Source organism: Calidris pugnax, unplaced genomic scaffold (assembly GCF_001431845.1).
Source record: "Calidris pugnax isolate Ruff unplaced genomic scaffold, ASM143184v1 scaffold69, whole genome shotgun sequence".
NCBI classification, from domain to species: domain Eukaryota; kingdom Metazoa; phylum Chordata; class Aves; order Charadriiformes; family Scolopacidae; genus Calidris; species Calidris pugnax.
Window position 1 is genome coordinate 8,439,806 of NW_015090859.1, and position 12,695 is coordinate 8,452,500.

The 12,695-nt window shown below is 38.3% G+C and overlaps 1 protein-coding gene across 2 annotated transcripts in view; it reads right to left on the bottom strand.

Moving 5' to 3' along the window:
- The window catches only part of PCCA (propionyl-CoA carboxylase alpha subunit), a 315,205-nt gene that overhangs the window by 192,119 nt on the left and 110,391 nt on the right, over positions 1-12,695 (bottom strand). For both annotated transcript variants that reach the window (XM_014944198.1, XM_014944197.1), the window contains exons 9-10: positions 10,774-10,852; positions 3,454-3,556 (exon numbers count right to left, since the gene is read on the bottom strand). In XM_014944198.1, the coding sequence (XP_014799684.1) occupies positions 3,454-3,556; positions 10,774-10,852 (182 nt within the window). The remainder of the gene's footprint in view (positions 1-3,453; positions 3,557-10,773; positions 10,853-12,695) is intronic.

Consider the following 12,695-nt stretch of genomic DNA (forward strand, 5'->3'; position numbering starts at 1 on the left):
TCCTCTTGTCTTATCACCTGTTTCTTGGGAGAAGAGACCAACCTCTCTACAACCTCCCTTTCAGGTCTCCCCTCAGCCTCCTTTTCTCCAGGCTAAAAAACCCCAGCTCCCTCAGCTCATAAGACTTATTTTTCCAGACCCATCACCAGCTTCAGTGCCTTTCTCTGGACCCGCTCCAGCAACTCAATGTCTTTTTTTGTACTGATGATCCCACCTGGGCACACTGCTGGCTCATGTTCAGCCAGCTGTTGACCAACACCTTCAGGTCCCTCTCTGCCAGGCCGCTCTCCAGCCACTCTTCCCCAAGCCTGTAGCGCTGCATGGGGTTGTGACCCAAGTGCAGGACCCGGCACTTGGCCTTGTTGAACCTCATCCCATTGGCCTCGGCCCATCGATCCAGGCTGTCCAGATCCCTCTGCAAAGCCTTTCTACCCTCAAGCCAGTCAACACTCCCACCCAACTGAGTGTCATCTGCAAATTCACTGAAGGTGTACTCGATTGCCTGGTCCAGATCACTGATAAAGATATTAAAGGGGACTGGACCCTATACCGAGCCCTGGGTGACACCACTCATGACTGGCCACCAATTGGATTTAACTCCATTCACCACCACTCTCTGGGCCCAGCCCTCCAGCCCAAGCAAAGAGTACTCCCACCCAAGCCATGGGCAACCAGTTTCTCCAGAAGAATGCTGTGGGAAACCTTATCAAAGGCCCTACTATAGTCCAGGTAAACAACATCCACAGCCTTTCCCTCATCCACCAGGCAGGTCACTTGTCATAGAAGGAGATCAGGTTTGTCAAGCAGGACCTGCCTTTCATGAACCCGTGCTGGCCGATAGTCTGGTTCTCCTTCATGCTCTGCATAATGGCATCCAGGATGATCTGTTCCATGACCTTCCTAGGCACCGAGGTCAGACCTGTAAGTCCCCCTGATCCTCCATCTGTCCTGTCTTGTGGATGGGTGTCACATTTGCTAGATGCCAGTCAGCTGGGACCTCCCCGTTTTGCCGGGACTGCTGGTAAATGATGGAAAGTGACTCGGTGTCCGTTCATGACATTGCAGAAATTAAGTAGGATACAAGAAATCTGCATCTTAAAATAAACGTTTATCTATTATCAGCTAGTACAGCTCTAAGAGACAAGCATGAAGATTCACTATGAAAGCGTAATTATAAACAGAATAAGCCAAACAATATCTGGGGTTAGGCTTATTTTCATTTTGTGTCCACTGTTTTCATTATCAGAAACTAAAGAAGATACTTGATAAAACAATTATATTTCAGAATACATTTATAGAATGTTGAAATCATTACCTCTGAGGTGATGTGAGATTCCAGTATACAGGTTATTAAAAATTCATGTCACAGCTACAGCTTTTTTTCCTAAAAGTATACTTGTTTTGTGGCATTAGATGATTACAACATTAGGACATGCTACGCACGTCTATATACCAAAATAATTAAATAGACTGTATTGCAATCTCTCCTACATGATGCAGCTTAATTCCATTTCCAGTTGTAGGATTAAGCCAAGTAATAGTTAGACATTCCGTGTACTCTTATTTTAAACTCAGGTCCTTTATATCAGATATTTCAGGAGATCAAAACTTCAAATCAGTTCAAGCATAAAGTCTATTTGGACTCTATTTTCCTGTTAATTGTTTTAGTCTTTTCTCATGTTTTACAAAGTGATTGTTTTATAGCTAGACACAGGAAACCTCTTATTTAACAATTTCAAGTACCAATGCTTTGGAGCTATATGAGAATGGTAAAAAAAGTTCTATTTAAAAGTTACTGTTAAATTAATAAATATTTGGCATCTGGTCTCCAATTGTTTGTATATTTAGCAGTTTGAAAATTAACCAAGGCCAACGTCCTAAAGCTGATTAGAACATGAAGTTAAAGTGATATGCTATGATATTGTTAAAACGTACCATCAAAGTACTGGTCTAAGGAAAACAACATTCTTCGTACACTTATTATAAATAAAACTATGAATTATTAATTGCAAAAGCTATTTTGTTTAATCTAGGTGAAATTATTCAACTGTTCTTAAAAAAATTAGGCAGTACTGCATTTAAGGTAATCTTTTGTAAACCTAAAGGAATCAAGACAATGTAAAATCTGGTCCCAACTCATGAAACTACGAAGGAATCAATCTCATCTAACTTTAGTCATCAAAGACTCTCTAGGAAGCTGCTGAAGCTCCCAAATCTGCAAGCAGCAAAAGGATCATTAAGGTGTACCAATTTGCATACACAAAAAAAAAAAAAGACAGACAGACACAGGCAGCCAAAAATTATTAGTAACGGCAAGAGAATATACAAAGATGCTCTAAAAATCTGACCTCTTTTGTAACCTAAGATCAACACTGGAACTAAATGTTCACTATATACCTTACCGTAACCCTTCAAATAATAATAGATTGGTGTTTAAATTTCATTTTTACAGACTGTTTCTTCATTTCACATATGCAATAAGTTAGCCTGTGCACAGACAAGTTTTATATGGAAATCTAAAATAAATAAAAACATAGGAAGTATCAGGTTTGAGTGGGCACATATCTGGCGGAGTAAAAAAAAATGTTAAATATTTCTCTCTTACAAATCATTCCGCACTATCAAATTTATTGTTGTTGGTTCATTCAGTTATTGAGCTACTGTCAAAATATTTCAGGCTCTCACTGTAAAATAAAACATGCCACAACTTAGAAAGAGTTTGTGTTTGGACAAAAATTAATTAAATTTCTGTTGAGGAAACTGACCTACTCCTTATAGATTTCTTGTCAGGAAAGATTATTTCAAGGCTATTGACAAACCCAATTTAGTTAATTTAGTTGCCTACATAAGTTCAAACATATCACAAATTTTAAACTTTGTTAGAGAGTCTGTCTGAAACAAGTCCTGTTTTGCACTAGCACATCTGGCTTAATAAAAGACACAAATGGTCATAATACAGAAATTAAGTAGAATGCACCTGATTTTGAACCATAAACTAGCCTAAATAGGACACAAATCCTCCCAAGTTCCCAAAAATCATTAGATACTTCAGAACAGAATCCAAAATACTGACAAAACCACCCAGACCTTGCAAGACATGTTAAGCACAGCAGTGGTTGAACTCCTACATCCTTTCCCCACTCAAGCACTGCAATCAGGATCCAGAGTTCAAGCTCCAGCCCTCAGGACAGATGCCTACAACCTTTTCTTTTTTTTTTTTTCCCCCAAAGAATTGAGCATGGTTCATTGTCTTCCTGCTAAAGAAAGGCTAGAGAATAAAAACAGGAAGGCTGTATTATGCATGATAGCCATGTAGTTTGAGCAATGGCCCAAGACACAGGAAAACACACAAATCTAGGCCTTTTTTAGTGGAGTGTTTGAAACGTTTTGAACTTTGATTAGTGTAGGAGTTCAAGTCTTATTAACTAAATAAATAATGATAATAATACAAACCTGGATTTCTATGTGACGAGGGTTATCAATGAACTTTTCTATCAGTAAGCGATCATCGCCAAAACTTGAAGCAGCTTCTTGAGATGAAAACCTAAAGCCTTCCCTTAAATAATGAAAACAAAAAGAATAATCTGTAGATTAAAAGTTGTCAAGTTCTAAAATACAGAAGGAACATCTATTCATTCCAGTCATCTGGCAGTTTTCATCAATCAACACACATACTCAAAAACCAAGTTTTACCATTTGCATTTGATTTTCATAAGTATCACATTTTTCTTTCTTTTCTTACAAAGACAAAAAAAATTACATTCTAAAGCACAAAGAATTTCAGAGAGTTAAATAAATTAATTTTCTTCGTTGGCATCTTTTTCTGCAAAAGTAATAAAGCAATCAAGTTTAAAAACCATGAATTACAACGTACTTGTTATACGGAAGTAAAGGTGAAGCTCACCATGATTTAAGGAACAGAGCCCTCAATACTCAAGAATAGCAGAGGTTAGTTGCACATTAATTAGATGAAAGACCTGCAGATACAATATTCCAGACCTTGTAACACACAGCCTAAAGATGCAGAACTTCACTATACAGAGCATACGAGCTGTACTACTAGGTTTTCCATGCATTAAAGTGTAACTGTTATACTGCACATTCCATACATTTCCCTCTGCTTGTTTCTTTTATGTATGTAATTACTCAAACAAGTAAAGATTGTAACATACTGTATTTATTGGCTTTATTTTTCATGGCAAAAAGATTACTCCTGTGGGGCATAACAGCTAACAAACAACTTCATGTACAGCTTTCTCAGGTGTACCATACTGCAGGGACCCAAAGGCTCCAAAGAAGTTTTCTACATGATTAGTAGTCCCATTTATGCCAATAGATATGGAAAGTTTGGGGTAAATTTCTGTGAAATGCAGCAGTCCTGACACTTGTGCCCCAAATAAGAACTATGGCAAAATTGAGTTGAAGTTTCCGTGTTTTCCATCTCTTGAATAAAGTCCAATTCCACAAAGCCCAGACAACAGAAACATGAGATATGTATCTCTATACTGTAGATTTACTTATGTTTAAAAGTATTTCTTCACTTTCTTTCCAGATTGTGGAATAATATATACTATAATTTTGAGAGATTATATTCAATGTACAGTCTTTCCTAAATAATATTTAACTTGATACTGAATTACTTAAAAAAGAGAAAAAAGGGACATCAAAATTTGTGATTCCATATGCAACCTGATCTGTCCAAAAAAACCAAAGCGAGGTAACAAACATACACAGTGTTTGAGCTTACTGAAACAGATTTAGAGCTATTTTAATTCCTATATCAAAGGCTCTGTTTCCTTTTGTAAACATTCTATCAGACAGTTTTATGCACAATTGACTATTTTTCCTTCATTGAAGTATGTGCTAATTAGAAATCTAAACTGCAATACTTGTTAAAAAAAAAAAAGAGTCAGGTGCCCAATTATCTAATCCATACATCTGTAAATCTTTTTAAAATCATATATAACAGGAATTACTATCTCAGTCAGGTATTCTGACCTTGTTTGTATCTTACAAATGTGTGTAGCTGCATTTGCTTAGTGATAAAAATTACCATAAACACACTTCACCTTCCTTAAAGAGAGATTGTCCTTAACAAATGAAGATGGATTTAAGACTCTTTACGATTATTTTTTTTAATTTTTTTTTAAAAGAGCTGTTTAGGCTAGAAGAGAATTTGCATTTGAAGCATTATCCTTTCACCAAGCAGCAGCCCTACAGAGCCTCCACTGCAAGGAAGACGGTTTCCACACAGCACAGCTCCACTGATACGTGCAACCAAGTCCAAAACTTTCCTGCCCACACTGTCCCCAGAAGAGAAGTGCAGAGGAGCGTGGGACAGGGAAATCTGAGCTCAGTGTCCCTGTCTGGGTCCAGGCACAATTTACCACACCAGCAACATGCTGTCTGCGGCCTAATTAAGCCTTGATGTCTGACAAGGCACAATCATTCAGGCTGATGTGCCTCATCCTATACCAAGACCATCATTGATACCTCTACATTGTGACTCAAAGTAAAGAGGCACTCTGGGCAGAGGATTCCTGAGTAGGGGTGCTGTGGAGACCCCACACTCCAAACACTAACCACCTACTAACGTGGCCATCATCAGTCTTCCAGTGGCAGCCAACTGCACTAGACTGAGGGGCTGGGAATGGGAAGGACGGACTGTTCATTAGACACTGTTGGGTTTCTCACACTACAGGAACACCAAGTGAGCTGGTGTGGAAGGAGCCCAGCAAAGAGACACAAAGAGTGCCTTTGGCAAGAGATATTCTTGGTGGTTTCTCATAACAAAGAGTTGGGGGTGAAGGTAGTTTTGACAGCAGGGGAGGGGGGGACATTTTAGTCACAAGTTCTTTATTTATTCAGGCATGATTTTCTGTTAAGATTTTTCTTAGATTCTCAGTAACTTTTAGCAGTAATTTTTTGTGTTTTTTTCCCCTATATGTAGATTTGCTGCTTTTAGGTGCTTTTATTAGCTTCTGCTGGCTGCTTTCCAACTTATAGATTGTTAGACTGGTTCATGATGAAAAGGAGTCCATAAGCTGCCCGCTCCAAAGATGACTCACATCCCAGATCAGCCACCTGAAGACACACACCACTGCTAACAGTAACTCTAGCTGCAGTAGTACCCATCACACGTCAGATGAACTTGGCTCAAGTTGAGCTTATAGCAGTGGGGGCTGAAAGGCCACCACAACCCATGCCTAAGACAGGCAGGGAACACCACTGCCTCTCCTCAAGGGCAGGAGGGGTCACACTGGTGGCAGCTGCACACTAGTCAAAGCCTGGAAGCATCAAAGGAAAAAAAAAAATAAAAATCAAAGAGGTCCACCTCAAGCAGCTGTACATAAAAGGCATGTGGCCAAACAGGAGCTGGAGTGTCCATGCAGACACAAGAACTGCAACACCCTTAGAATAACTGACACAGTGGGACAGGTCACACAATTGCAGTGCTGCAATGAATGGGCTACCCAATCTCTCAGACAGGCAGCAGGACAGGCTTGGCTTTTTTATGAAAGGGCGGGTTAAATATATGGATCTCTTCTTGGGAAAGGGCAAGGGGGTGAGAGCTGGAAGGTCTGGATCAAGGAAGAGCCCAGTAAGGGTAAAATTGCAGTGTAATTTGTTAACAGTTCACCTGCTCAAGCTGACAAAGTAGACAAATTCTTCTTTAAGTAACTCACAGTCTCCAAGACCTTGAGTGTTTTTTGTAGTCTTGTTTTGGGTTTTTTGGGCTGCGGGTTGTTTGGGAGAAGGATAGGCATCTGTTTGTTTGCGGTTTGGGGATTATTTTTTTTTTTGTCTGTTAATACGTGGGGCATGGGTCTGCTATTTTGGATTATTTTTAACAGGAAACTAACCTCCCATATTCAAACACCTACCCTAGTCACCTTTTGTTGTACTTCATAGTGAACTTCATGTTGCTTATATTTGGAAAGCACTTTCAGACCAGGCTCTCTGGGATGCAAGCAGAGGCTCTTCACATACAAGACCAGAGGTGGGATGATCAGCTACACTAATGTCCTGATTTGAAGTAAAACAGAACCAATTTTGTGTTCTGTAATTTTACATCTTAGCTAGGCCTCCTCTAACTCTCTGAAATTAAGGGCATATTGTGGAGAAAACAGCTCGTTCTCAGAATGATAACACCAATGTTTGTGCTACATGCCATGGAATGGTGTGCAGAGAGGTTCTTCCTTATAACAACCCAGGTCAACCAATTTCGTTATTTGCCCCTTAGAGGGTCGGAAACGGAAAAACGTAGAGGGGTCACACCTGCGGGGAGGAGCAGACAGGACAGGTGACCCAAACCTGACCAACTGGGGTATTCCATCCCATCTGCCCCATGCTCAGTATAAAAGCTGAGGGATCAAAGGGTCAACTCTCTTCCTGCGATGGCCAATGTCTGAAGAGGACCCTGTCTGTTCTGCCTTTGATCCCAATCCACATGTTCCTGACTCCAGAGCTGGAACCCAGTTCCCATCCATCGCTGAGTCCAGTCTGGGACTTCCGGAGTGCCTGCCACTGACATGACTGTCATCCTCGGAGCCTGATACAGTTTTCTATATATTGTATCTATTTCATTATTTTCTTCTTTTTGATTTTAGTATTAATTCTTCATTAGAGTAGTTTAGGTCGTTCTAAACTTCTAAATCTCCTTATCTCTTCCTCTCCTCTCTTTTGGGGGGGAGGAGGGGAGGAAGGGCCATCTGTCAGTCTGGTTTTGGTAAATGTGGCTGAAAACACAACTTTATGACAGAAGTACTTCTAGATACGTACAGCAGCAGCAGAACTTTCACAGGCTATGAAGAACCCACAAACCAAATTCAATGTAAACTGCTTTTCAGAAATTTGCACTTCATTGTCAATATAATTTCAAGTGGGTATCTATTATGTGAGGAAAGCACATCCTAAATTCAACTCATCCAAACCAAGACAACTGACGAGGCATTACATTAGAGTGAAGATGGGGTTACTTTAATTTCAGATAAGGATTTAGTGGCTTAAATGTACACAAAATTCCACACAAAAAATTAAAAAAAAAAAAGAAACAGAAGTGAGAGTTAGGAGGGATTAATATCTGAACAACAGCAGCACTACTCAGACAAAGAGGCAAGGGGCAATATAGCTGCTGTCCACAGTCACATGTACATGAAGAGTAATTTCAAGAAAAAAAAATTCTAACAGTGGTGAAACTATTCTAGCTGCAAGTTATTAACTAGCTGAAAGTAACAGAAATCTTAACTGTAGCTGGAACAATATCATAATATTTAGAGAATCTAACAAAAATGTCATCCCTGGGGATAGATAAGAGATGTGAAGAATGAAGCACCAGCGAGTTACCACAGTGAATAATTCTGTAACAGTAGCAGTTAAGCCATCCATCCACATAGGTCTTTTCCATTTCCAATGGCTATTTCCATGTCACACCACACAATACATTTAAGCTTTCTTTCAATATTATGCATAGCCAGTTGAGACAAGGAAAATTTTCAACTATCCTGAAAATCCAAAAGTATGTTTTAAACAAAATTAGTTTTATATAAGGCTTTTTTTTCCAAATTGCATTTGGAATTAATCTCACATGACAAAGACAAAGCAAGTTTACAAATGAAAATATTATCAATGATTCTGCACACTCATCTTGCATCTATGAACCCTGAAATACAAGAGGCCATTCAGATACTGGGTTCTCAGAGTCTGCCAACAGATGAAAACTAGTCAGTTTTTAGGATTACATGGATTTGGATGTAGCGAGACAATAAATGAGGTCAACAACTTTTCATGAGATGTTCAAACCATCAGACACATTGTTTTGTCAGTGTTGAGTCACCTTCAAAACACTCAGTCTGATGTTCTTGAGACACATAAAATGGAACAATCTTAGTTCAATAACACAATACAAAATGTGCAACAAATCCTTTACAACCTCACAGGTATTTCTTCAAGACAGACTATAAGAGAAACCCAAATGCTCTATTTCATCTGTAAATGCGAAGGAAATCTGTTTCTATCTTCAGTTCTTTTGTATCTCATTTTTATCTTCCTGCAAAAAGGACTTTGTGAACTTTATTTTGCCTTCGTTGCTTCTTACCTGTAAATATCAAAATAAGCATTTCTCCATCATATAGGATCATTAACTAGTGTTGATCTGTGACTCAGACTAGGTGTTCCTTCTTTTAGCACTTTTTAGATATTACTCTATAAAATTAGACTTTAAAGACAAGGCCTGCATAACTAACAAAAACTTATTAGAAGAGTACCACTGGCAAATAAGGAGTTGAATGGTATTTCAAAGGCTTTCCACAAACAAGGCAGCCACCTCAAACCAATATCAGTGGGCCAAGTAATACCGCTAAATTAATTCTGCATGCAAATGTACAAAAATATTATCTCTGGCTGGCTTCTGCTGATACCAATCAGCTCTATCAGGTGACTTTCTAAACAATAACTACAACTTTTCTCCAAAACAAATTAGCAATCGTTATTTTAGATCCAGCTTTCGATTTTTAAACAGTTACTTTAATCGAGCTCCTTTGCTCCTTTCTGAGCAAAACAAGAAATGAATGCCTTCCTTTCAAGTCAATTTCTGCCTGAACAAGATCAAGGCAGTAATTTTGGATTCTAAAGCAGTGGAAACAAAACATCCTTGTAAGAAAGCAGGTTATTCTAAATTTTCATTCTAATGCACAAAACCTTATTTCCCTATTAAGATTTGAATATATATGAGCTAGAGATAGCATGGTACAAAAAAAAAAACAACAACAACAAAAAACCACAAACCAAACACCACCTCATATTTTCTTTAAATCTAAAATTTAACTGCTAGCCATTCATTGTTCCTTTTCCCAGTGTTTCGGTTTTGACAAACAAAAATGTAATAGGGAACACAAAAATATGACAGGGAAATCTTGCAGGTGACTAAATTAAATTAATGAAAGTTTGAGATGTACTTTGAGCTTATTTCAGCATGTGCCGGTCTCTCCATGTGGAAAAGAAAACATTTAAATGGTTACCTAATTTTTGACCAAAAAGGCTTTTTGTTACAAGTCTAAAAAATCCCAAACCACATTTTTCTGTAACATCCGTGGCACACGGGGTGGAAACCAGGCTCCTCACTGCCAGAATATCAACAGAGAATGGATTGTAAAACTCATCAAATCAATAACAAAGCATCTTGAAGTGTTCAGGATTCAGACAACCACTAAGAGACATGAAAATGTCCATGTTTAAACAAACATTCTTTCAAACAGGCAAAAGCACAATAGTTTGCTCAGAAATATTTTAGACACAGAAGTATGTAATTTATTAGAGCACATTCTGGAAACACTGTACGTGTTTCCACACATAAATATTCAGTCTCATCAACTTTAACAGAACTAATGGCACACATTAATGTTTGAGAATCAGGGCCAATAAGTATTCTACCCAGCACACAGACAATTAATACATCAGCATTCTGAAAAGCATACAGCAAAATGTTATTTACAGTCTACATTTACTATCACCGGATTAAAGGCAGTTCTAAGTGTTGGTTTTTTACTCAAATTAAAGGACCATGCTTTGTAAAGTTTATGCAAAAATTAATTTTAAATAGACACGTACGAACTCCCAGAGTATACCGCTCACGATATGAAAGGGAGAAAACCAAATAATATCCAATTTCTCTGTTTAACATTTTGTATCTGCTCAACTGTCAGCTCACAGTGGCTTAATGGGACTTTAGTAACGGCAGCATTCATCAAGGCAAGCTTTTGGACAGCATCTCACCTGGTCTCTTCATCATCCCAAGCGATTCTCATGCCTTTCCCACCACCACCTGCTGAGGCCTTGATCATGACAGGGTAGCCTAACAGCGGGGAACAATTAGACAGAAGTTCAAACTTTGTTCAGTTGGTCAGAGGAACATGACAACTGACCACATGTCCAATAATGCGAGTAGACAATAACTTCGTTTATTAAAACACTTTGTTTGGAAGGAGAGGAGAGCTTTTTCTTTTCAAGACTTAGCTGTCAGTGCAGTGATTTCTGAAGCCAAGAAAGGTTGCCTTCTCCATTTCATTTATACCAAAAAAAAAAAAAAAGCACTGAATGAATTATTCCCAAGTAACAAAGTGATTTATGAATAAAGGCATTTGACCTTTTTAAGCTCACATTTTTTTAGGAACTAAATTTTGTTCCTTTGTTACTGCTGAAATAAGCTACAGCTCTGATAAAATTATTAAAAAGATTACTAGAAAAATAAGCAGGAAATCTTCAAAAAGTATTAGTCAAGAGATTCAGTAAGCAAACCTGTATCATAACACCACTTCTGGTGCAGTACATTTTAAATAACAGAGCACCTCAAAAAGAGCTGTGCTGCTCAGATATTATATAATACCCAGTATCACAGAAAACAGATTACACTTTTTTTTTTTAAACAATAAAAAAGGATTTTCCCCAAACTGACAAGTAGTAAGAAAAAACAAGCAGGATAAATCTGACAGCATTGTGCATAACTGGCAATATTTTACTCTGAGAACAAGATACCTTAATACGGGTATGAATCAGCACCTCAGTTTTCAGAAAGCTAGAAGAGTACAGTAACAAAGTATGTCGTTTAAAAGCAGATTAAGTAACAATTATCTTGTAGTACAACATTTTAATTCAAAGCAACTTCTTAAAACAATTTCTTATTCATATCGGTGAACTTCACCTTCCTCCCACATGAACGTACAGAAATTTGAGAATTAAGGGTCTGATTAGAAAGTTTTTGACATTTCTAGGACAGCAGAAAATTCTTCAAGCCTTTGGTCTCCAGCATGTTTAATGAAAAGCAGAAGATTAAGCCAAATATCAGACCAGCTGATATTGTCTGGCAAGATGAGTCCATCAGTCCTTGCAAATTGACGATACATTCCATAAAAGGCTTTGATCTAGGGACAGAAAGGGTCATTTGAATATGGTTCCCAATAGAAATGGCCAAGTCTGCCATCATATGTGTAACTAATGTTTACAGTTTCTTTCTGGAATGTATACCTACTCTTGTTCTGCCAAGTGACAGTGCTACAGTACACCCACCTCCTTCCCAAAGTAATTTGACTGAAAGGAGGTTTAGGAGAAGATAATTCAAACCAGCAAGATCTGGAAAACCTTTTGCTTAAAGTGACTGGAGTGGACACAAAAAGAAGAGGCATGATAGGAGCATAAGAAACAGGGGAGCGTTGACTAGAAGTTAGGAAAGCAGCAACAGAACAAGAGAACATTAAGCTAACAAAGAATCAGCAAAATTCAATAAAATAGTTCCCAACATAACATGTTATTACACTGTGGAACTCCATGTTACAGAGCATTCATTAATGTGGCTGAAAGCTGCAGAAAGGCAACAGGTAAGCATATGTAGAGCACAAATCAAGTTCCTCTAGGCAAGGATGACCAAAAGGCTATAAATCTTCATGCTTTAGAGTCTAAAGTAACCTCTAGTTACTAGGAATAAGAGTAAAACGAAACAGAGCCATGCAAATAAGCTTGCTAGAGCGTCTCCTACGTTTTCCTATGAAATATCTGATGCTGCCCACAGAGGAGTATGGGATAAGACACAGAGAAACAATGGGTTTGATCCAGAACTATACTAGATATATTCAAGGCCTCTACAATCCCAGAGATTAAAGGGCATGCACAAAATAACTCTGGATTGCCTGCAGTGAACAGTG